This window comes from Magallana gigas, chromosome 10 (genome assembly GCF_963853765.1).
Source record: "Magallana gigas chromosome 10, xbMagGiga1.1, whole genome shotgun sequence".
Lineage (NCBI taxonomy): Eukaryota > Metazoa > Mollusca > Bivalvia > Ostreida > Ostreidae > Magallana > Magallana gigas.
The window spans coordinates 15,182,828-15,209,238 of NC_088862.1; the positions used below are offsets into that span (position 1 = coordinate 15,182,828).

The 26,411-nt window shown below is 33.9% G+C and overlaps 4 protein-coding genes and 1 long non-coding RNA gene across 11 annotated transcripts; 4 read left to right on the forward strand and 1 right to left on the reverse strand.

The window, feature by feature from the left end:
* The first annotated feature begins 204 nt into the window (after window positions 1–204).
* LOC105321169 (uncharacterized) lies at window positions 205–7,471 on the forward strand. Of its 7 annotated transcripts, XR_010710075.1 has the most exons (4): window positions 205–219; window positions 293–443; window positions 1,596–1,667; window positions 6,782–7,471. XR_010710075.1 is itself a non-coding variant. In XM_066073196.1 (3 exons), the coding sequence occupies exons 2-3, from the start codon at window positions 1,604–1,606 to the stop codon at window positions 7,048–7,050; spliced, it is 333 nt and encodes a 110-aa protein (XP_065929268.1). In that variant the 5' UTR covers window positions 284–443; window positions 1,596–1,603; the 3' UTR covers window positions 7,051–7,471. The 7 variants fall into 7 exon arrangements, 6 of the variants coding, with proteins under 6 accessions (XP_065929268.1, XP_065929270.1, XP_011417694.3 ...); XM_066073196.1 differs by lacking the exon at window positions 205–219 and having other exon boundaries at window positions 284–443; XM_066073198.1 differs by lacking the exon at window positions 205–219 and having other exon boundaries at window positions 284–443; window positions 6,785–7,471.
* Window positions 7,472–10,706: 3,235 nt separating this feature from the next.
* On the forward strand, window positions 10,707–11,537 carry LOC117684069 (uncharacterized). Its single transcript, XR_004597938.2, has 2 exons — window positions 10,707–10,976; window positions 11,182–11,537. It is a non-coding gene; the product is annotated as an uncharacterized lncRNA (long non-coding RNA).
* Window positions 11,538–13,557: 2,020 nt separating this feature from the next.
* On the reverse strand, window positions 13,558–15,056 carry LOC105328598 (CDGSH iron-sulfur domain-containing protein 3, mitochondrial). Its single transcript, XM_011429539.4, has 3 exons — window positions 14,938–15,056; window positions 14,395–14,580; window positions 13,558–13,849 (listed from the first exon to the last, which is right to left on the reverse strand). Exons 1-3 carry the CDS (start codon window positions 15,001–15,003, stop codon window positions 13,652–13,654), a joined length of 450 nt encoding a protein of 149 aa, XP_011427841.2. The 5' UTR covers window positions 15,004–15,056; the 3' UTR covers window positions 13,558–13,651.
* A 97-nt stretch (window positions 15,057–15,153) lies between these two features.
* LOC105328603 (sperm-associated antigen 6) lies at window positions 15,154–22,437 on the forward strand. Its single transcript, XM_011429552.4, has 9 exons — window positions 15,154–15,304; window positions 15,818–16,080; window positions 16,438–16,621; window positions 17,086–17,291; window positions 17,770–17,943; window positions 18,205–18,357; window positions 18,691–18,882; window positions 20,299–20,561; window positions 21,805–22,437. Exons 1-9 carry the CDS (start codon window positions 15,280–15,282, stop codon window positions 21,869–21,871), a joined length of 1,527 nt encoding a protein of 508 aa, XP_011427854.1. The 5' UTR covers window positions 15,154–15,279; the 3' UTR covers window positions 21,872–22,437.
* Window positions 22,438–23,472: 1,035 nt separating this feature from the next.
* On the forward strand, window positions 23,473–25,610 carry LOC105328613 (lectin BRA-3). Its single transcript, XM_034454719.2, has 4 exons — window positions 23,473–23,851; window positions 24,245–24,324; window positions 24,422–24,518; window positions 25,171–25,610. Exons 1-4 carry the CDS (start codon window positions 23,536–23,538, stop codon window positions 25,416–25,418), a joined length of 741 nt encoding a protein of 246 aa, XP_034310610.2. The 5' UTR covers window positions 23,473–23,535; the 3' UTR covers window positions 25,419–25,610.
* Window positions 25,611–26,411: the final 801 nt, after the last annotated feature.

The following is a 26,411-nucleotide window of genomic DNA, read 5'->3' on the forward strand; positions in this document are numbered from 1 at the left end:
GTTTAAGTAATAGAGATGCAAATGATTATTTTAAAAAATTCAAAGATACATTTATCATAATTCACATTATAACATAATACGAAAAAGGTGACCTCGGGGTATATTTTCATCGGAATTATTAGCTCTGGTCTAGATAAGGTGTCACTTCGGGAGACACAATAAAGGCTACGTTGAAATGACCGCCGCAGGGAGAGAATTTTGCATGATTTTTTTTGTGTTGTATGTAACTGAACTAATGTGTCTTCGGATAGACCCATCAATAATGAACGTAACAAGTCATGCTTTGTTTCAGATCGCCAGCGCTGGAGCGGACAGCTCTTTATAACCCGCGCTCCCCTCTGCAGAATTATCAGTGTTGCTTTGAGCGTCCACTTGTCGTGTAGCATAGGATCTCGCCAGGGACTGTCTTTACTTCCATTACTCTTCACACTAAACAAAAAAAGGTTGGTGTTTTCTCTAACAGTGGCTTTCTTTTACAGGGGGAACTATTATTACTTTATCTTCTTCTTTAGTTTAGTTGAAGAATTTTGATATTTTTAACTTTTTTTCCCTTTTACTAAAGATGATATGCTATGGATTATGTTTTGGATGAAATATTCATACCAATGCTGTTTTCAACAATCATTCAAAACTATGGTGCTAAAAATTTGTTCAAATAATAATTAGTTTTTTTATTAGTTATAATTAGACAAATAATTAAATAGTCATTTAGTTTGTTTTATTTCTAATTTTTATTTCTAATGATTATACAAATGCGTTAATCGTAAAATTAAATATTTATGAGACTGCACTATGCAAGAACACATCATTTTTGCGGTAAATGAATCTTGATCATAGGAAAAACGTAGCATAATTTTATATTTCTTTCTTATAGCTTGTAGTTTTTGAATTTTAAATACGAATTTCGTACTTTTCCCAAGATAAATTGGATGTTATTCAATTGTTAGGTTTTTAATATGGACCATTTAAACTTCAGAAATTTCAGATAGTATTGCAAAAGCATTCATTAATTCGGCAAAATTTAATTAAAAACAAAATCACTTTTATCGTTTACAAAACTTGGGAATTAATCATATTTTTCATTTACAAAACACCGCCCACACTGTTGGGTTAATTCGGACATAAAGCTTCAGGCATTACCTTCTCCAACCTACGTTGGACATTGTATGGAGTTATTAATTATCAACTTAAGTTAAACGAGGGATAATGCGTCCTCATTAATAATATGCACCCTTTTATCATGGTGACAATTCATTCATCAGCGGATTATAAACGCTACCTATTATATAGACTAAGAGAAAAGCAAATTAATTAATTGGCCGTCCATCCGCCTTTAATGAAAACCATTTGTTATTCAAGACATTTTGGACATGTCTGTGGCTTTACAATCTTTACGATAATAACAATTCACAAGTTTGCTTAAAGGAAGTTAAAAACGTACTTGATTTTTTTTTCATTATAAATCAAGCTAGCATTTTTGTATCATTCTTGAATTTTTGATTAGTTTGTTCGTAAAAAGGGTTTCATAAAAATATTTATTAATTCGTTCGTAAAATGGATTTTGATTGATGAATATATTTTCTTTTTAATTTCAGTAGTCACCATGAATTCCTACTTGGCTATCGCTTTCGTCGTCTCTCTGGCTGTCACGCAGGTCACATCACAAGGTACGTCCTCTAATAGCCACTAGCCGCTAAACATAGGCATAGCTTCACTTCTACACGAATTTCTATTGCATGACTTAATGATTGACGAAAGAAAGATTAGATTTAAATTCAAAATTTTAAAACTGTATTATTCCTCTTATTTAAATCATCACAATATTTATCAACTTTCTATCGTCGATCTTTTTTTTAAGATTTTGGGAAAGGGATATCCTATAGAATAACTTTTTAAAGACACACTAATAACATTCAAGCATATTCATCGACTTGGCATTGTCTTTGAATCAGCACTTGCATGCGTTTGATGCATGGTACTTTTCTTTATATTTTGTTTGTCTGAACGCAGCGAAGCACAATCGGAACGCCATTTAATTTTTGGTGATATTATTTGCTTATTGCGGGAATTTCTTTTAAGATCGAGCATCTGCTGGAATTTTGCTGGGATGGATTTATTCTTTATTATATTGGCTCAATTCTATGCTCTCAAATCTTCTAAAAGGACCTCTTTTTTTGAAGAAACAAATATCGTTCTCTGTTTTTCTTACCTTTGTAAAGGAATTCATAAAAATACCGACCCTAAACAAAAATAACTATTTAATTTTTTTTTTGTTATTGTGAGAAACACGTTTTTAACGTAATGGACAGTGTGCATGTATAAGCTAATAAAATTGACCTTCGAATGAGGGGTTATTTTTTGATGGCTTCACAGCACCATTGTTTATGGTGTTCTGTTTAAGGCTGCGGGGCCATAAAACGTCAAACGGTTCCACCTCAAAATGTCAGATCACGTTTTTGATTGCCCACGTCAATCGGGAGCCACGCTGAGAGCTTCTGGGGTCGAGGTTTACGACGCTAGAACAGCGCTTAGTTGACATAAAACCACTCTACATCAATCTTATGTCAACTTGAGTGATAGACTTACTCCGTTCGGTACTCCTCGGTTTTTATTATTATTATTTTTAGGTCATCATTTTTGTACCATGAATAACCCCTTCGTAAGAATAGATAAAATTTCCCATGTTGATAAAAAAAATTTGGACACGATATGTATTTTTTAAAAATCTTATCGGAATAATAATAACACAGACCGCGTTGCTTTTTCCATGGACAATGGAAGGCTTTATACCATACTGGACAGTTACTATGGTGCCCTTGCAGATCTATATTAAGCATTGAGTATATTTATCGCTTTTTCTTTTCTTTTTTGCTATTGCTTAATTGCTTTAATTTTATTACCTGCAAACTCGTATGCATCTTGTTACGCCTTTGTAAAAATCTTCAAAATTAAAAACATTATTTATCAAAAGATTAAAATAAATATAAGTATGTGGAATTGCAATTGAATAAACAATTTATGCAGAAATAATTATAATTAAATATATTCTCAAACAATTCTAATTTTATTTGAAAAGTGAGGACATTGTAATGAAATTAGATCATATTGGCAGGTTTTAATGATTTACATCGACTGCTAGCTATGGAAACGATGGGATTGGACATCCCCGATTCCTTCATTAATTACCAATTGTTTAGGGGCATGGTTCCACCCAGCCAGGGATTTAGAACAAACACTCCGTTTACATCGACCAGATTTTCAAACTCTCAGGCTACCTTGAATCAACGTCCAAGGAATACTGCTACTTCCTCTTCCGGTTCTACCACGCAAACTGATACTAACCCTACAAGATTCAACTCACCAGACTTTTCTGCATTTTTTCCGAATCCTACTCCGGTCCGTTCGACAAATACTAACAATAATTACATGTATCAGAGAATGAATCCTTTCTTTTTGGCCATGATGGAAAACTTTGTCTGAATGAGAGACCCTCGTGTATCCTCTTATTAAAATTTTTTGGTCCTCCTAACATTTTTAACCATTTTGTACGAAACTAAATTAATCGGATAAATATGCATGTGTTTTACTCCCCCTAACGGCACAAATTTGCCTTCCAAATTTAGACACTCAGCATGGACTTCTAATAAATGTTAAAGAACAAAAACAATCTTTCAAATCTCGAGATTATCAATTTTGAAAAAAAAAATGATTTTATTCTCATTCGGACCTTTACGCATGCGCGTCTGATATGCAGTTTCCTGTTTACTAGGTACACGAGCGGTCTCGAGGCGCAGAGCCGAACAGACAATATCTGCCAAGCGAACATCCATAAATAGGCCAATTCCTAATGTACCTTTCTGGGCTCTGCAAAATGAAAATATGATGGAGTACTTAATGTTCCAACAAATGTTTCATGGGGCTCAACACTCCAACCAGCATCAACAGCCGAACTCATTTGCTAACTATTTTTTCTGGGACATGTTTCAGTGAACTAATGAACTTTGATTCCCGCCGATCGCTAAATTTATAATTAACTGTTTTTAACCATTTCAAACTATCTTTCTTTCTTTTTTTTATAACATGCTCTTGAATTTGTACTATTAAAGGTGAAATTCTTTCTGCGTTGGTTTTACTGGTGCCGGGATTTTTCTATTTTATTTTATTCATTTCTTTTTAAATTTTTGGATGATGGGCCACTGGATGATTATTCAGCGATTAAAAAAAAAAATCTCACTTCTCCCAAATTTTTCCAAATTCACATTTAAAACTTTTAAGTAAATGATAAAGAAGCGCTTTTTCAATGATTAAAACCATCCTTACAGGTGCTCAGAATGAAACCCCTGCGCAAGCGCAGAAGACTCAGGATCCAATGGGACAGCTTTTCCCGTTGATGGCGCTTGGGGGCATGAGCGACAAGTTTCTCTCCAGCTATCTTGTTATGAACATGCTCGGGGGCCAGAACTCAATGATGCCCGGTGCCATGGGCGGAATGAACCCACTCTTTTTGGGCCCAATGTTTGGCATGGATATGGGACTGTTCTGAATGCGTTTTAGACTTTGCATACACGTTTTAAAACTCTCATTATCGCTCATTGCAACAATCATTGATGACGCCATCATCTTCATTATCGCAATTTTCCGTGCCATCTTCATTAGAACTCTTTATTTATTATTATGTGTGCTGTGTGATTGTGTGACCTGTATTATTCCGCTAATTCTTTGATTTACAAGGCTTAATAAATCAATAAGAAATTAGGCACTCTGTTTATGTTTTATTTCGTTCACTATTATCTCATTTCTATATATATATTTGCATGTCTTGAACTATCGACGTAGTTCATTTTTTCATTGCATATGTGGAAGGGTGGTGATTTTTTTCATTTTATTATATTATAATTAAATCTATATGAAACTATGCTTATTATATAGCCTCATCGTCACCTTTCATTGCATTACTCATTTCACCAAATTTCAGTCTTATTTGATTTATTTATTTTATCCCAACAGTCCACAAAAATTTTATTCGAGGAAAAATCCTTTGAAACGCTCAAATAGATCAGTGAAAAAAAAAAAATTCAATTTTTTTTTTCATATTTTTGATATTCATTGCTTGAAAACAAATCATTATGCACATGTTGCCTAGCTTTTGCACTCAGCACTTTTTTTCTTACGCCTGTAATTTGCAGCTGCCCCTGCCGCTGGATCTCAACCTGCCGATGCTTCGACCGCCGCCGCCCAAAACGCCAGAAACAGGATGTTGCTCCAGCGTTTGAGCCGTGCTAGAACCGCTTCCGGTCCCGGAGGACTTCTCGGCGGTGGAATGAACAACATCCTTCCCTTCATGCTCCTCAGCGGTGCCGGTGGAGATTCCATGAGGTCCCTTATGATGTTGAATATGTTCAGTGGTGCTGGTGGTGCCGGAGCCAGCGCTGGTGGTGCCCAGGGAGGCATGATGGGAAATCTCCTCCCCCTTATGATGCTTTCAGAGGGCGGACTCTCCTTCTAAGCAGCAAATAACTTACAATCTTTTCATAGCCTGTTCATCGGTTTTCCGGGAATTGGAGAGAGGTTGATTTCGAGCGTTAGAAGGATCCGATTCTGTGTTTTCCATAGACTTGTGTGCTTGGTGTAGCCCAATGTCATCTTCTCATGCCCGCTTGCATTTCTTTTTAACTTCATCATTTCACCGTTTTTTTTCCATGAAAGTGTGTTCTTTTATGAAAACGAACAATCCCACATACAAACTATTTATTATCATCAATTACTTTTAAAACCAACGTTTTAGCGCGGATGTTAGCAAATGTTGCGTTACCGAATAAAAATTTTATCTTAATATTATGTTTCCAGCTCTTTTTTTTCCTTTTCATTTTCATTCAAAGAGAAATCTTCCCTTTTAACCGTTTGTTTAATGACCTAACACATCTTTAGGTTAACAAATGTTAATTTTTACTTGTTCATAATATAATTAGGGAAGGCGTCTCTTAGTTTGATCACGTGATGGTTATCGATTTTACTGATTATTAATACCAATGTCTGATTAGACAGAAGGAACTTCTTGGGTGTGGATAGTGTAGATAGAAAAATTAAGAATTAACACTTCAAGAAATAAAATCTTGAGTAGAAAATTATACTAACCTGTAGAAAAGAAAAGAAAAACCAAAATTTATTAATTCTAACCAGATTCAGAATTTCAATTTACATTTTTTATGATTACAGACAAAGGACGTTTTAACATTCGCAAAGTGAAAAAGAACTTTTAAATCTAAGTACATGTATAAGCAATATAAAACGTTTTACTGCAAATGCATTCAAATGTACTATATCAAATAATGTAAAAAACTTTAAAGAAAGACCAAAAAATGCTTTAATCTATAATAATTATCAGAATTCTTTTTATTAAAAATTAAAGCAGGGTATTTGGCAAAAATATGTTTGAATTTACTAATACAAGTTCTTAATTCATAAAGATAGACTCTAGTACATATCAAAAAAATCTTGCTCCGTTTCCCTAGAAATCAAACGGTACAGATTTAGTCCCAAGATCTGCTTTGGTATTAAAGAAAATAATGGTCTGAATCGTTCATAAAAAGAAGTACGTCTAAGAGGAAGGAAGTATGTTTAAAAAAAAAACCCAAGGAAATATGTCATGTAAGCAAGAAGCTGTATGTCATGTCCGCAGAAAGTATGTCATAAAAGCAGGAAGTATATTTCATAAAACAGGAAGTAACTCATGCAAGCAGGAAGTATGTCATAAAAACCGGTATGCTTCATTTAATTATAGCAGGACAATCAGCAGCACAGAACGCCGCCAGGAAGCGACTGATGCTGTCACAGCTTAGCAGACGCGGCTCCGGTGGTGCAGGGGGTGGATTGTTCGGGGGTGGACTCTCCGGCATTGCTCCACTCATGATGTTGTCTGGAGGCGGTGACGGACTCGGAAAAATGCTGATGCTTAGCGCTCTCACCAAAGGCAGTCAAGGTGGAGCCCAAGGAGGTGGCATGCAACAACTCCTGCCTTTAATGTTCCTAACAGAATCCGGAATTATGTAATCCCGATCTCTATTTGAATTTTAGTTCTGGTTAATTAATTTCCGGTTCTGGCTGTTGTGGTAGATGTTACTATGGGGTGCGTACGATCATGGATCCTGATGCTGCTTGTACATAACTGTATAAATTATATAAGTGTGCTTGGGCTATATTTACCATATACTTCTGAGGAATTGTACCTAGTGAATTATGTTGTATGAAATAACTAATATTTAGTTTCTTTTAAAAGAAATGTTAGAAAAGATATGACATACAAAGAAAAATTATTTTTCTTGAAGTCTTTCAACAAATTATTACATATATAAAGTTCAGCAACCGATTAAAATGTATAATTGTATCTCGTCCATTAACGGACACTCTGCATAAATTGACATTTTTTTAACATACAAATGTTTTATGAAATAAAATACGTGTTATTTCTAGACCAGTCTTCTTCTTTTTCTTTCAAACTCACAGAAGGAAAATTGTAGTAAAAATATCAAAGGTTATGCAAAAAATATGTGAAATTCATAAACACACCATCAATTTGTGATCACATGGCATGTCATGCCTGAACGACGTAACGTTACATTACGTCATATAAAACATTATGTTAAATTAAGAAAGAACTAAGAGAACATGAAAGTCTTGAGAATGACCAAATAAAATCTTTGATGGAATTGTTAATTATCAATTCATATTAATCCATCAATACATGGCTGTAATAATCGTATCATATATATGCGCCCTTGTTAAAATCAGTGTGCTAAAATTTAAACAGCATCAAGGTCTGCAACTTAATTGCGTGAGTTTGGTCTGCGCATCTCGACCGGAAGATATCAAAGTTTGCTTTATGCACAACAAAAAATATCTATACATGTAAACCATAATTGTTCATTTAGGAATGAAATCTCTCAATAATAATAAGATTTTGTTTTAAACCAGCGTAGTTTGAAACTTAGGTCACTTCCGGTCGAGATTAGGAGCATACAATGGCGGCGAATTGAAATTTGTTCACTTTACTGTATGGATATGAATTTATGATGAGATAAAATATATAACATGAAATTTGGAGGTCTTTGTTTAGAGTCGCATGTATGATCATTCAAGTTCAACAAAGAGGCAAAAAAAAAAAAACCCAAAGTATCAGAAGCATAATTATGAAATACATGTACGGGAGCACGGTTTGGAGGAAAGTATAGATTTTCTTAAGAACGATTTAGTGAGTGATGCTCATATGTAATATAAGCAGCCATTTTTATGACATGAATATGGACAGAAATCATTCAATGCGGCTTGTGACATTCTAAGACGAGAACTTGGCAGCTTTAGATGAGAATCTGATGGATATATATAATATTGTACACAGAAACACCGCATTGGTTTGACGTTAATGTATTCGATCCTCAGGTGACCAATCTCAGTCAATCATAATTCCATAATGCTAGCGAGAATAAGGATTAACATCTGATATAAGCAAATCTGCATTTGTTATATCAATGTGACTTTTTAATTATGGTGACATTTGCTTGATATACATTACATGTAAAAGTATATTATGTCGTTTTTAACGGTATTTTCGCGATGTTGAAAACCTGACCCAAATTTTGTCAGCATGACTTGATATATGAAAAAGAATTTTAAATAATAAAAAAATTGGCAATTTTATGATCAATATTAACGAGGTTCTAGCCTTTGAAAGTAAATAACGGCGATTTACATATGCATATTAGTTGTTTGATTGAATATTGACAGGACTTTGTGCTGTTAACAAAAAATTACCAGATATTGCAATCTGCATTTTATGAGGAGGGTTGCGTATCAGTGTCGATGACAATCGGCGAGAGCTCTTTTGCAATTGACATTTTCATACATTTGAAAACATATATAGATGATTATAAAATAGAGCATAAAATTTTATATCCCTTCTGGAACCCCTTGACTCAAAACATAATTATACCACTTATAGATTTTAAGTATTCGATGGATAACTATACAAATTTTATCATATTCAGATTAGTCCCATACACATTTCTTCTTTTCTTTTATGAGTAAACATCTTATTAAAAAAAGAAAGCACACTGCTGTGTGACCCACCTGTCTATAGCGAGAAGCCTGCAAGCTTATAATTAAACATGAAGTTTCTAACACATACCCACCGCTCAAAGTGGTCTCCAATATAGATTCTGATTTTAAAACGTTCTCTGTCAAACTGTTTCGCTACAGTAACTTCGTTTTTCCCCGAACGCGTTATCCCATTGCCAACAGACCAACCACGTTTTCGCGTCGACATCTTGACGTGTACATTCTAAGATTAGCTTGTCACATCACGTGCTTATGAATATTCAAAGTTGGGTGTTTACTGACCGACTCGGTCAGTAAAAATAAATCAATTATAATTGATATTTAATACTTTTAAGATGCATTTGATGACTTTGATCTAAACTGTATCAATAATTTTGTTTTGTAGCTTAATGGAAAAAGGCAAACTTTTCTTTTAAAATTTTCATTTCAAACGGCATATATATACCTTTCAGATAACATGTTTGTTACACCAAGATTGATGATTTGATCGAATGAACATAATGAATTTAAAGATCTTTTTAAAGCACTACAGTATTTATAACGAGTTGAAGGACTGGTTGATTTAGTTCAGCATTAGTTTAATTTAATGAACTCTCTCCTTTAATTAAAAAGAATACAGCCTCGATCTGCTGTCTGGTCGACATCCTCACAAATCTAGAAATATCAGACTTATATTAAGTGAATGTTTGTACATAAGTCGATAATAATTAAGCTGTTGATATTTATTTACTTTTGTGCCTCGGTAACTATATAGTACATGTATTATGCATACCTACTTGAAGACTCAACTGTTAATTCTAGAATTATATTTATCCCTGTCAGCTGCCGAGAATTATTTCATTTCTAAAATATAAATGATAAAGTGAGAGAGAAAAATTACTACAGGCCTTGTTTATTTTGTATAATAATGTAATTTTGCGAGACTTACATTGCAGAATGTAGGTGAAGGAGGATATCTTCAAGAATTTTTTTGTGTTGGAATAATTCATCTTTGAATTTTCTTAATCTGTCAGAGGGTCCCATCTACCTCCTCAAACCCCACGCCATATCATTCCCCTATCAACATCTAGATCCGCTCCTGAATAACGAAAGCAGATCGAGGCCCATAACTGCAAAGTGTATATTAACTAAGTAAGCTAATTAGTCTGATCTTGACAGATTTTCATCAAGAAAACAATTAGACGTGGACGCCTGGCATGAATAGTTTTAGCATATTAAATAACTTTTCTACCAGAAGAGAGTGTGGGGTACATGTAAGTATGTAAGTCTCGATAGATTATTAGGGTTGCCTGGGCGAGAGAGGGTGACAGAGGTTTTTTGTGGTAATTTTACGATGTGAATTTAATTAATTTTAATTTTTCTACCCCCCCCCCCAACATAATCGCATGCTCGTTAAGTTAAGAACTGATAATCATACTATTAAAAAATGTATGTAAAAAATAACGTAAATGATAGTCAAATATTGAGTGTTGTGTTTTTCTAAGAAGAACGAAAAAAATATTTGATTATTGTTTATTTCATTAATGAACATATTCTTTTAATATCGCCTTAAAAAAAAAATAAATGTATTAAGGCCTAAAAATTATAAACCACTGTACATATGTACTAGGCACTTTTGTACTTTTCTTATACCTTGTATAATATTTTGTTCTTCGGAATATCCTTATTGCATCACGTCTCCCCGAAAGTCCAAATAAGGTCAACTTATCCACTCGATGATCTGATTGGCCACAAAGTGATACCACATAGTAACCAACAGCGATGTGATGCCGTAATTACGTAATGGGACATACAAATAAAAGTACCCTGGGTATCATTGGTGAACTGTGCTTGAAAATTCTGAAAGCAGTCTTGAGATAATAAAGGTGAGTCTCTGTCTCTGTCTCTCTCTCTCTCCCCTATAAGCTACCTACAGTTTTTCAAACCGCTGTTTTGTTTGTATGTCTGTCTCTAATTTTCTAATAAATATAAAAATCGCAGATTTGCGTGCACAGCGATGGTGAACGTATGTAAATATGTACATGTATGCGATTTCTTTTTACAAATGAATTTCTACTCTTACCATTTTAGATTTAGGACAATGAAGTTTCTTCCGTTCTGTCTCGTTTTCGCTTTTCTACTGATGACGTCAACGGTACTCGGAGAGTCCGAGACTTTGAGAGAAACGGACAAAACGAGGCATTATACCAGCAGAGTATACAAACTTTATCATACTTACTTGAAAGATGTTGCTAGCAAGAATCGATTCCAGAAATATCAATCGAAGCCGGTAATAAAAGAACACGAGCAGCCATTGTTCTAGATTTTCAAGCTGCAAGTTGCGTTGAAACGATTTCAAGTTATTTTCTTGTGGCCAATATATGTGCAAAATTATATTGTTGTGTATAGTATATTAAATCAATACAGCTGTGTTGCACAATACACGATTTATTCTGATTGTTTTCTTTTGCCTCTCTATTTTTTACTAACAGAACGGTTTATTCAATTATTTTTCGTATCGAAAACAGTTCTAGCAATATTGCTTTCTGAATTTTTGGTTAAATATAATGTCTGATGTAGTAAACATGTTATTTTGGGATTTTAGCAATTTTGGTGCCTCTCAGTGAGAAATATTGAAACAACGACCACATGCATATTGTTTGTAATTTCATGCAGGTGCGTAGCGTCGTTTTTGAAAAAGGGGGGGGGGGGGGGCAGACTCATCCAAAAAATCTTGTCAAGCAAATAGAAACAAAAATGGATTGAGTGGGCTTGATGGTCAACAGTTACCCCCATATCTTTCTTAAATTTCTTATATTTACATTTAGAACCATTTTAACAAGAGCTTGGACTTTCGGTAGTTGTGACAAACAGCAATGTGACGTAGGCCTATTTCATTGCTGACAACTCAGCCATGTCTCTGACTTTGAAATCAACATGATTTGTCAGGCTTTTTAGCTAAGACTACGCGATCGGTGCATATTTCGCTTGAAACCGCGTCATTTTTAACTTGTCTTGATGCAAGAAATAGCTACTTTATATCCTACTGAAAGTCCAAGGCCTTGTTAAAATGGTTCTAGCTATTATAAACTATACTGTTAGAAAAAGAAAATTTGAAACATTTTTGCGTTAATTTTCGAATATTTTTTCTATATCTACATAGAGTTATAATACAGAGCTTTTCTTTTCTATGAGATTACATGTAGTATGTAGTATTCGAAAAATTGTCGCGATCATCCTTTTAAACACAAAGTTCTGCAGTTGACAGCAGGATTTGGGTGTCCATGCAAGCTAAGGTTGGAGCGTAAACTCTCGATAGAGAAACTGAATGGGGAGGAATTTTCCCTAGGGGTCGGACACCCAAGCTCAAGCAACGGTGCAAAAGTTGAACCTTTCCATAATAAAAATATGAAAATGTTAATCTTCTGACAAAAATACTTTTTAATGGGCATAATTGAAAACTAGGAAATTAAATTTAAGAGTTTTTAGCTCAAATCCAGACAATGCCACTTTGAGGAAAAGGTTCAAATAAAAGCATGCGGAAGCAATTCTAGTACCTAAAAAATTCGAGTATGGTACAAGTACTTTCAAAGATAACTTTTTCAAAATTATTTAGATGCTGTAAATGATATTTACCTTGTCAAAATGACCTTGGGTCAAGGTTATGACACACCTTCAGGTCATAAAAAATCTTTGTGTGAAGGATCAACTTCCAATGTTCATCCACAAGAACGATATAGACCAGACACAAATTTTTCACATACAGACGGACAACGTGATTCCTATATATACCCCCAGACTTTGTTTGCAGGGGATTTAATTAACAATGTACATTAACTAATTCTCAAAAATAAAATTTGCAGGGGATTTTATTAATGTACATTAACTGATTCTCAAAAAAGAAGTTTTATAATAATGACGCTATCAGGTATTTTATTTTGATCTTGCAAAGGGAAATAATTCATATCTAATTCATATATCAAGATATTCCCCCTTTCACTACAGCAACAACATCGATCAATGCTGCTGCATTTAAACTATTGAGGCAATGTTGCCTCAGAACCAATACATGAATTCTTTTCTTTTAATCAATTAAGGATCCTCGACACCCCATGACTTCTACTTTTTATGACAGTACCTCACAACATGGCGATTTTAGCATATTGTGACACAGTTTAGACCACCATAATTTGTACAGTTATCTTTCTCTGTAGCGCAGTGGATTTTACTTCGGTCTACCAGCCCCCAGGTCCCGAGTTCGAATACTGCAGGGGTTTTTATTTTCATAAACAGTGGTAAAATTTTAAAAGTTGATTTTTTCCCCCAAAAAGTGAGATTTTTTGGTTCATTTTTAAGTCAAACGCATGCTAAAAATTCAAATCTTTAAGTAATTGAACAGAATGGGCTTGTAGGCAAAACTTTTCCCAGGTGTGTGGAGGACCCTTAATGGATATATAAAAGCACAAGTTTTAATCTTTGAGAATTTAATCAACACAGCTCTGCAGCCTTTTATTCTGAGTTCTTTTCCCTTGGGATCATAAATGACCATTTCTGTCCCTTTCTACTCCTTTTTCCCTTTCCACTTGTCTTGTTCTTCAAGTTCTCTGTGTGTTCCATCACAGAATGGCTGATTCTTCGTCTGTTTACAATTACACAAGAAATATGTCTTTTCTTCTTCCACCCGAAAAACCAAAGGTTTGAATTTGACTTTTGTCCAGTTCCGGTCAGCTAATGTCTTGTGTGTTCCATCACAAAGGGGCTGAAACAAAAAAAACTTCATTTTAATCATACAATTTATTTTTTTAAATCATGATAACAATTTACTGAGGGATTTAACTATTATTTTTCATATACTATTGATGCTATTATGTTTAGGTTAAGTCATCCATCAATAAAATAAAGGCTATGCCTGTCCACTTTTTTATATCATTACAAATACAATAGATCATAGAAGCTTTAGAGTTGAACAACCACCTTTGACAATCATAAATATGGAAGAAATGTCATCTATCTAATACATAGAGTTGTCAACTTCAAATAAATAGAACTCAAATTGTACAAAACATTGGAATGCAACCAGCTGTAATTGATTTTTGAACCAACAATAAAAATTAAAAAGAAATCATCTACCATCCATACCAAATTAATACATCAGTTAAATATTATTGTCCATAGATGAGATTTATATATGGTTGAACATGTGTGTTTATATACATTTCGTACAAAATCCCAAAACATTGATGCCAGCAAAAATTAATGAAACCTCAGTATTGAACGTGTAACTAGTGCTGCTAATTTGCAAACCTGTGAGTGTGAGTAACCACAGGAACACCAGTGGTAATTCTTTCCAGGCCTCAGTTCAACTTTTGCTGGCTTCTTCTCATACACCTTCCCTTTCACACCCAACACTTGATTCTCATACTCTTTTAATACTTCAGATTCTGGGTCGAAGCCTTTTCTGAAATATCTGTGACGAACTGCTACCAGACACTGCAAGAGTTTGTAATGTATGATTATCATCACAACCTTTATATTAAAAAATAATTAAATGCATGTACTTTTTGCCTTCCTTCTTCGTGACCACACCTTTACTATAAAATACACAGGTAGGTAAATAAAGCTATGTAAGCAAATCAAGCCACGTTGCTAAATCTAGTGATCAATTGTTCTGGGCCTGTTTGTTTCAGGCGAATAACACATAACTTGCCTAACAGAAAAAACTTTTAGACAGGTTAGGTTATTACATGAGACAGACTAAGTTAATGGCTGTCATTCGTCGTTATTTATCAAATTTGTTAAATGAACATGCATGCGATAAATATCACGATACATTTTCGTATACTTTACCGTCTGGTTTTGTCGAATAAACGAAATATTTTTCAAGGACGATAAATGTTTCATGGAGAGCGCCATCTTTATAGTCCCGCAGCTAAAACAAACAAAATAAAGTCTGATTTATAAAAATCATTAAGCACTACATTTAAATCTAAGATATTTCTTATATGATTAGTTATTGAATTTTTAAGTTATTTAAAAAATACTATTTGTTTACATTCCCGGACTGGCGACCAGTTTATTTACCCCGTGACTATTTTGTTACTAACTTGACTTAGCGACCGGCATAGTAACGGTGAATTTAGGTGATCGAAAAAGCCTTTTCCCTAGTGTGTGTTCTACAACGGAGGAAATATGAGTCAAAGACAAGTTTTGCAAGGTAAATTGATAGTTTATATATGCATGTTTATTCTGATTTTACGCCATATCTTAAATATCTGTAAATTCAAAATTGAAAAAAAAAAATACTTTATAGAGTTTCTCTCAACATGATTTAGTTTGTCATCAGTTTTGATTGACAAAACTATACCTTAAATTAAAACAAAAGAGTTTTTGTTCTGTTAGTTATACTCTTTTGGAGGTAGATAAAATCATATTTCATGAAAAGCATGAATTCATATATATGATTATATCATTTTTTTTTTTACCATGAAAACAACGGACTTTTCTGTTGATATATACGATAACATTACCTGCTTTGTAATATACATTGTATTTCAGTTATTGACATAAGCTGTTTCAAATTTGTATGATCTAAGCCTTTTGCAAAAACAATTGTTTGAACTATCTTAAAAATGCAGATCATTGATCATGCATGCATATATGTGACCATAAAAATAAGATTATTCTCTCCAATAAAACCAAACAACTATATTCCCCGTCTTTCTTACAGTGTTTGAGCAGTATCAGAAGGCTAGAACTGGGTTTGTACAGACCGTAGCAGAGCTAGCCAGCAGGCCCCAGAACATTGAGACTCTTCAGAATGCTGGAGTTATGTCCCTTCTTCGACCGCTCCTCCTGGACATTGTGCCCACAATCCAGCAGACAGCTGCCCTCGCCCTCGGCAGACTGGCCAACTACAATGATGACCTGGCAGAAGCTGTTGTCAAAGGAGACATCCTTCCTCAGCTTGTTTATTCCTTGGCTGAACAAAACGTAGGTTTCTCTCTCTCTCTCTCTCTCTCTCTCTCTCTCTCTCTCTCTCTCTCTCTCTCTCTCTCTCTCTCTCTCTCTTTTGATCTATAGTTCTATCTTCCTCCCAATTAACATTCATAACAACAGTACTTGCGTATACATGTATTAATATAGAATTTCAAAATAGAAAGAGAAAACCATTTTTTTTTACATTATTATTTGGGTTTTTTGTTTTTTGGTGTTTTTTTTACACATTTAATTCTTTGATAAATACATCTAGATTTTCTTAGATTTAATCAGTGGTATTGAAAGCCCATATATTTTTATGCCACAGTATTTAAACTGCTTTATCTTGAAACATTTTGATTTGCATTTCAGAGATTCTACAAGAAGGCAGCAGCTTTCGTCCTGAGGGCGGTGGCTAAACACTCCCCTCAGCTGGCCCAGTCGGTGGTGGACTGTGGGGCTCTGGATGCCTTAGTGATTTGTCTGGAGGAGTTTGACCCCGGGGTCAAGGAATCGGCTGCCTGGGCGCTGGGATACATTGCTCGACACAATGCTGGTGAGTTCATGACAATGTTAATTAGGTCACTATATGCAAAGAAATTACATATAAACGTACATTTAAGACCAAGGTATTCAGTATTGACTTTGTTATATGAAGACTGACAATGGATTACCAATGATTTTTTAAAACAAAATTTTGGAATGAATATATAAATTGTACGTTTAAGTTCTGTGCATGTTACTCATAGATTACATGTTTAGTTGTGACACTATATTATATGGCTGGTGCGTAAAATCGCGAGAAGCATCCCTCGCGGATTTTAAAACCTCGCAATTACATTTTCTGAGAGTTCATACCTATTGTAAATATGGATAAATGTTCCGCTTTCACGATTTTATATTCTCGTCATTTGATACAAAACAGCGGGATCACGGAATCAAGTACTTGCGTAATGTAAGAAATATACAGTATTATTTGAACTGATATTCATGCATTCAATGATCCTTCTCTCTTCCCAGAGCTGGCCCAGGCTGTTGTAGATGCAGGAGCAGTCCCCCTCCTTGTTCTCTGTATACAGGAGCCAGAACTGTCCCTGAAGAGGATTGCTGCCTCGGCCCTCAGTGACATCTGTAAGCACTCCCCAGAGTTGGCCCAGACTGTGGTGGATGCTGGTGCAATAGCCCACCTGGCTCAGATGATCCTTAATCCTGATGCTAAACTCAAGGTAGGTTAATCTCCAAAAGTCTCTTTCATTTTGGCCATGTTAAAATATAATATGGCCGGTAGATATTCTATATTTGATTGCAAGACTTGAAAAGGGGAATAACTCACTTTATGTCAATTTAGACTAGAAAAATGAAAACTGGGCCATTTTATTTTTTTTAAAATGGCAGTTAACTTAATGAATGCAGCAGCATTTTCCTGGTGTAGCACCACTCAGATTTTTCCATAAACATATTTTTTGGCCTTACAGAGGAAAAGTTTTTTAAATAAATGTTGCTTCATGCATAATTAATATACATGTACTTATTCATTTTCTTCTTTAGCTTAAGAAAAAAATCCAGATATATGAAATTTTCAGAATATTCTGTATAATATTCTAAATTAGTTAATAGTAGATTTGAAGGTTGTTACATTTTAAGAAGTTGTATTTTGAATATAAGTTGTGCTAAGTTCATTTAATTTTTTTTTTCACTCCTTAGCGCCAAGTTTTCTCGGCACTGAGTCAGATTTCCAAACACTCTGTTGACCTGGCTGAGATGGTTGTTGAGGCAGAAATATTCCCCGCCGTACTGACGTGTCTGAAGGACCCTGATGAGTACGTCAAAAAGAATGTCGCCACATTGATCAGAGAAATCGCCAAACACACACCAGAGGTACAAAATCTCTTTAATTAAACAATATCTCTAATTAATTATTAGTAATAAGAATTGTCTCAAACTTTTAACATTAACTTTTAATTTAAAATTCCCTTATAGAAACAAATAGAAATAGAAGCTTTTATCATAGAAAAGTCTGTAATGAACTTTATCTAAACATTTAAAAAAATTTTCTTACTGTAAGATTTTGAATTATTACAATTACATGTAATATGCATGGTTACATGTAATATAATTTTGTGTGTGTGTGTTACACAGTTAGCCCAGCTGATCGTGAATGCAGGAGGTGTAGCAGCTGTGGTGGATTATGTCGGAGAATCCAAGGGAAATATCCGTCTCCCAGGAATCATGATGTTAGGATACGTAGCTGCACACTCCGAAAACCTCGCCATGGCAGTCATTGTGTCAAAGGTAAAACAGAAAATCAAACTATACTAGTGATTATGTAAAGTAAGAAACAATCAATGCAACTTTGATTGATTCATACAAAAATTCAAAAAGGTATTAAATCCTGCTCTATTTGTGTACTAAACTGCATATGGGTTCAGCAGTGTTCAATTCATCCAATTTCTTACCCTCCTCAGTACAAGTATATATAAATAGGAATTGATTTGAGAGGTAATTATGTACTGGTACTTTTGTTTTTATATATGAATGATGAGCAACCCTCACTTTTAATAAAATTTTGGTAAAAAAATTGCATAATAAACAGGAGACTTTACAGTAGCTTTGTTTTGTTGATAGGGTGTGGTGCAGCTTGCCATTGCTCTGTCGGAGGAACCAGAGGACCACATCCAGGCTGCCGCAGCTTGGGCGTTAGGACAGATTGGTCGCCACACTCCCGAACACGCGAAGGCTGTTGCGGTGGCTAATGTATTACCCAAGCTCCTTCAGTGTTACCTCAGGGCAGATGCCTCAGAAGATCTTCAGACAAAGGTTAGTATCGAAGTCAAAATGTTCTGGGCAGAATAAATAGAGATCACAGCTAGAGTCATAGGCAGAACATGTAGAGGGTCAGGGCCAGAACAAATAGGGTTTAGAGGGTCAAGGGCAAAACATATAAAGATTAGTGAGTCAAGGGTAGAACGTATAAAGTCAGAGGGTTAAGAGCAGATGCAGATATTTTCTTTAAGAAATGAAGTTGTAGCGCATTGATGAAAAAGTTTTCCGGTCAATTTTTTCTTTGATACGTCGATCAATAGAAAAATTATTATCTTCATTTCTTATCATTTAATAAAACATTTTCAAATAAAAAAATGTGAAGTGTCATTGATCAAAAATGTAAATAATGTATATGAAGCGGCGCGTATGAATACAAAACAACAACAGCAACAATATTCAAAATGGATTCGCCTTCAGCTGATGCAGAGCTATTGTGCTGAATTTAATGGATTAAACACAAATAGTGAGTTAAAATCTGAACCGGCTGCATTGAAAACGAAAGGAAAATACATGCGATAGCTTGTGATATTATTCACTGTGCAGAAAACTCGTAATAAAACAAGTTTTCATGTGAGATCGCTGGAATATGCAACTGGACATAACAATCCAATGAAAGGCGATCGTGGACGAAAATAGCTGATATGTTGACAAAGAATAGTATGTATAAGCGACTCTTGTAAACGTTGTGGTAACTATTGATAGCCAGTGATGTACTTAAATGGTATATCTGCCGCTTGGAATGCGCCGAAGGATCAGGAGTTGATGCATTACTCATAGCTTTTCTTTACGACGCTTATTCTGATGACCGATCATTTACGTGTGTAAATTTAAAAATTATCGTTACCAAATTTGAACAGCAGTGTTACCGTGAAAGTTTATAGGCCTATATGTTCGTTATAATATTCCTGGAAAAGGAACAGCCAGCCTCGCTGTAAATGTTGATTGATTTCAAGCAGACGAAATCGTGAGAAGACGCTTAATTTTCTATCTCGTGAATCAAACAAAGTGTTTTGTTTATTTTTGAAGGTTAAACTTTCAAGTTTTTATATTCACAAGGTTGCATTTTGTTTGCTGACAATAAAACACACACAACTTTACATTTTGTTGACAGTGTTTATCTTGGAAATTCCCGTTCTATAAATAGTGTTAGATCAGAACAGTTGAGAAAAGTAGATCCGGCAAAAATTTTATTGATGCAGGTATCAAAGAAATTTTTCAACCAATCAGAAGCGTCGATATCTCATCAAACGAATAAATATTAAATGATTCAAAAATCAGTTTGATATAAAAAGGAATTTTTGAATGTATGAAATCAGTGATGATCTGTTATAAAAAATTTAGTTGTTTGGTTATAAAAATTTTGTGTTAAGGATATCGCCACATAATTTTCCGTGTTTTTTTATTTTATAGAGCAAGAAAGCCCTAAAGAACATCCTACAGAAATGTGTCCATCTACCAGCCCTCGAACCTCTCCTCCACGACGCACCTCCAAACATCCTCAAACACGTTGTCGGACAGTTCAGCAAAGTATTACCCCACGACTCCAAAGCCAGGCGCTTATTTGTCACAAGTGCTGGTCTCAAAAAGATACAAGAAATCAAGGCCGAACCTGGCTCTGCACTGGCTGAATACATCAACACAATCAACAACTGCTACCCAGAGGAAATTGTCAAGTATGTACTCACTCCATGCTTAACTTATAATTCAATTTCTTTATTTACCGATTAAGGGCCCTCAAGGGGCAACATGCAGATTGTACATATAACATTTAATGTATATAAAACATTCAATAAACATATATACAAGAGGGAAAGAGTTGGATGATTGAAAGAACTAGGAGAGACATGAACTATTAATCACTGTTATTGTATAATTGTAGTACAGTTTAGGTATTGTAATGCTATAATATACCCACTTTTAGTATCTCAGACTTTCAAATGAATAAGAAAAACTTTAAGTGGTTTCTAGATATAAGAAAGATAAAAGGTGAAAATGGACTCTTTCTGATTTTTTTTATGGGGGGGGGGGGGGGGGTGGGGGTGGGGGATGTTGAGGAGGGTTGATAGTCTGTGTAAACTCAAAAAAAATTAAAATTGAAATTTAAAATTAAATTTAAAATCAAAATTAAACCACATGATCGATGTAGAAGTATATATAAATATTTATTTACAGATTGGGGGGGGGACTAACCCTTCTGCGCATGTCTCAACAAACACTAGAACACAAAAATAACTAACCCCCCCCCCCCATCTGTAAATAAAGAAAAACACAACAACAGATGATAAATAATAAACCCAATGAATAAATTGAAAAATAAATATAAAAGTACATGACTCGTACATACACACTTTATTGAAATGATTATAGTTGTATATGTATACACATGTAGACTTTAAAATTAGAAATGATAATTTTAAAAATACTATATAAGGTGTGTCAATGAATGTAACCCTCATATGCTCTCTTCTACACCATGCATCATCATTATTGCAAAACTATTGTATAACTATAGCAACTAAAGCTAAAATCAGAATTTTATTGAATTCCGAGTTAAATAATTATTCCGAGTTCAAATAATACCCTGTTATACATTATGAGGAAGAATTAGACAGGATTTCATTATTAGCTAGGAGATAAATGTAGCATGATGAAATATTTATTAATCTTATTGAGAGTTATCTCCCTTATCAAAGGATCTCTAAATCTTAAATAAAAACTTTTTAACTATTAACTTCTGCAGTCTTATTTTATCAGGCTTAAATCTTCATGGTCACTTAAAATATGACTGTAAAAACAACATTAATTATCTAATTTCTAATCACATAAAATGTGACTGTATAAAAAAGTTCTTTTCTAGTATCTACTATTAAATTAACTTGTTATTTATTTATTTATTGTTTTTATTAAATTTTGCAGATACTACTCTCCAGGATATTCCGACACTCTGCTAGAGCGAGTGGAACAGTACCAACCCAGCAAGTAAACTATAGGACCATTATCTTAATAAAATCATCAAGTGCAAAATGGACACAAATAAACAAGTGCAAATAGGACGCTGAAAAAATTTATGTGACCAAATAAATCGGACAACAAGAAGATGGAAGAATTTCTTTTTTTCCCCCTGTTTTTCTTTTGTTTGTTAGAGATGTTAACTTAAAAAAATTATAATAGCATTTACATGTTATATTATATGGGGGTGCTGTTGATTTATGCATGTTATTTAGATCTGGTGACATTAAATTACTAAAAGATTTGGAGAAACTTGCAAGAAGTTTGTTAATATGAATTAGAATAAGTATTACTGTTTTTAATTAATTAAACTAAAAATTTTGAGTTTAAAAAAGAAAAAATCCATGAAAGTTTGTGTTATTTACAATCATTACAAAAACCATCATTTCAGGGCTTTAATTCTGTACATTTATATATGATTATTTATAAATATTTCTAATTTCTCTGAAAAGAATGTGATAAGATAATTGAAATTATAGTCAATGTTATTGCTATTACTGATTACATATAATTATACAATAAATTTTTCTTAATCTTTAATATCTGCTTTATTCTTTTTTTTTCTGTACAGTTTGGTTTGCTCTGGCGACCATACTTTTCTGTCATTTTACAAAATATGAAATTCTTATACTAAATGATAAAATTGTGCATCACTTGTACAACTACGAGTAATCAATGTACTGCAATAAATGAAAAAGAGAATTGTACACTAAGATGTTTATGAACTCGAGATCAGAATTAAGAGGCGTAATAATGCGAAAATGGGCATAATAACATCTTTTCAAAATGCACAAGGGAGTTGAGAAAGCACAAAAATGCGAATATAGACATTATATAGCTTTTAAAAAAGCAAGATGAACGGTTTTTGATGAGTTTCATAATGGCATAATTAAGCCCTTCTTAAAGACATAATAAGACATTTTTCAAAGGCATAACAGTTTTCAAAATGCGTAATAACACATGTTAAATGCGGGGAAAAAAGTCGAAATAATGTCTTTTCAAAATACGTTATATTACGCGAAATTTTTTTTTCATCCAGTGTAAAAGTGTAAATGGTATATTTATCGAGTTATATTCATATCTAGTACTATGGGATTTTTAAAATAATGTTATTATCAATCCAATTTAGTTTAATTAAATTGAATTTACAATTTAAAAAAAAACCCCATACACACGTCAATTTATTCACATGCAGGATTTGTGCTCAGTTGCATTAAACAAGAAAAAATGGTCTTAAAGCCGAATTATTTTGAAGTACTAATTCTTTGAAAGACACTGTCTAGATATAAGAAAGGTGTAAATCAATTAATTATTCTGAGACGCCGGAATTCATGCATATTAAACAACCCGCCTATATTTGGGTAAAAGGGTGGAATCTTAAGTCCAAAAAATTTCCTTCTTATTACGCCGAATTAATTTTTCCTTTGAGTAAGGATAATAACTTCACTTTAATATCTTGCATATCTTCCGAATCTTTTGATCCATTATCAAATAACATTCACCCAATCGTAAACTCTATTCTATCTTTTCACGAGGCGTATATATACATAAATGTTTGAAGGATATATAAGCCTAAAGAACATACTTTAATTAATTTCACAATAGATTCTGGCCGCGACGGGAAGTGAATGCTGGGATATGTTGTTCGTGCTGGTTTTAACGTTAATAACGTCTCTTCTAGACATGTCTGCCTCTGCATATTTGGAAATGAAACTCAAAACTGACGCCAACTACCAAAACGTGATCCCTCTGGACATCAGATACGACATCGAGGCCGCGTATGACGTCAGTCTTTTAACCTGCTCCTTCAGATGTCTTCAAAACCATCCGTATTGCTGCGCAATTCTGTATAACGAAATCTCGAGATCATGTCGAGTACTAAATAGTTTTCTAGATGATGGTTTGGTTATGACGTCACATGGAGAAACATGGACATTTCTAACTAAAGAGCAAGGTTTTAAAGCGTGACAAGACTTGTCATATTTATAATTTTGAATTAACACCCACACCAGGTGCGGATCTCGGATTTTTTTTTCAATTGGAGGGGAGAGGGAGTTAATCCTCACCACCCCACCTCCTTATATAAAAATCTTCTACTTAGTTTCTACCATGTGAATTTACAAGCAAGGACAAAAAATCTTCCCTGCATGCAATCGAATTGCTAATCTTTCGATGGAAACTATTGGGAAAAGGTTCCTGTCCACTTCCGGTTTTTTTTAATCCGCGCATGCACCTAGCAAACTCAAATTTTATAATATGACAAGCCTTTTATCATTTGCTTTTGCAATAATAGCCATAACTTCTAGACATGTAACTTTATAGACTGTATTTATTGTTTTCTGTTCAGTCTGTCCAAGTGGATGGTTCCCATTCAACGGACACTGTTACTCTTTTGTAGAGACCAAGTTTAACTGGGACGATGCTGAGGTATGTTAACTGTTCTTGGTATAATTTCTACAACTTTCTGCTAAACATGGGCATAAAAGTTCATGCACAGAGTATATTTTATTTTACACATTTTCAGAAATCCTGTATGAAGAATGGTTCATATTTGATAGAGATTGGTTCGGAATCTGAAAACAAGTGGGTCGTGGATTTTTTTGTCAGATCCAAACTACCAGGTGAGATCCAAGGCTTGGTTTACACCGGTTCTTTTTTATTCCCTTTGTCCAACGATCAGTACTGTGAACCAACTTTAATTTGCGTGCGAGACATTTTCGCGAGTTTCGCGAGAGTCTCGTCGTCCAGAATTTTTTCACCGCAAACCAGCCCAGTTCCCAAATTTGGGTGGTATTTATATTTCAGGTAAACTTCATCTTGATCGCGAAAATTGTTCGCCGCAAACTAATTTATTTCCTGTAAATCGCGAAATTAGGTCGTCGCAAATAAAAGTTGGGTTTCATTATATCGAAGTGTTAACAAAATACATGTTTTGCAAAATGCTTCATTAGAAAATCTAAAATTACCATGTAGGGTTAATCTTCCTAAAATCATAAGGCCTCATTCAGATAAAAAATAAACTAATTCAGTTTTACTTGATGACCAAATATCAATATACATGTATGATGATATTTATAATTCATTCCGATGAAATTAACAGTAAGGTACTTGACTCCAATATATGACCTCAGGATATATACATATTGATATGAAATTTATTTTGATCAATTTATCAATACGCATCAAACTATGCCATTTCGTCAGATATAATCATGTAGTTTTTTGCAAACGAAGCAGATATTTTATATTGTTTTTGATCTTAAAAAAACACAGAAAAATGTGCGGAATATATGGAATGCGCTTTTTGGATTGGGTTTACGGATCAAGCTTTGGAAGGAACGTTCTCATGGAAACATAACAACGAGAACAGTGAATACACCAACTGGGGAACAAATGAGCCAAACAATGGCGGCGACGAAGACTGCGCCGTATTCACAGCGCCATCAATATCTTATAAATGGAACGACGGCAGATGCCCAAAACTGATGATGTCCGTTTGTGAAATGGATACAAACATGTAATTTTGTTTTATTGAAACGTCAAGATAAACATATATCGTTACATGATTATGGTAAGTTATTAAAGAGGTTGGATGGCCGTAGTAATTTTTTAGGCTATTGTAATCTCATTTAGAAGGAGAGATATGGATAAAGATATAGGAATTTTTTAAAAATAATTTTATGGCTAAAATTTTGAGACTTTTTTTTCTTAATAGTAGTATAATAACCGAAGAACACAAATCTTAAATTTTAAGTTTAATGTTGTTTTTTTTGACAATCCAGCCTCTTTAATTGTTTTGCTTAACTTAAAGCAAGTTACAAACGTGTACATATCATAATTTTATAATAAGATATTAGTATAATAATGAATAAAAGCTTTACAGTAAATTTTGGGGTATACATGTACTATAGATCAAGTCGAAGACGCAGATATGTAACATTCTATGGAGTTCAGTCACAATAGAAGTCCACAAACTTCATTTCTGTATGTCTATCATGTTAGCCAAATCCGAGAACTAAGTTTGTATATACCCAGAAGAACTTTGTATAAAGATACAGGAATTAAAAAAAATAATTTTATGGCTAAAATTTGGGTTTTTTTCTTATTAGTAGTCTCTATGACCGAAAATCTTAAGTTTAATGGTTATATTTTTGAAAATCCAGCCTCCTCAATTGTTTTGCTTTACTAAAAGCAAGTTACAAACATGTACATATCATAATTTTATAATGAGGTATTAGTATAATAAGGAATAAAAGCTTTACAGTAAAATTTTGGGTATACATGTACCAGATTAAGTCGAAGACGCAGATAGGTTATTCTGTAGAGTCAGTCACAATAAACTAGATGTCCACGAACTTCATTTCTGTATGTCTGTCATGTTAGCTAAATCCCAAAGCTCAGTTTGTATATACCCATTTAAATATTGACATTGATTTGAAAGGCTGGCAAATATACAGGTACATGCACATGTAACTGGTACAGATCGCCTTTACATGTACATATACTGTACTTAG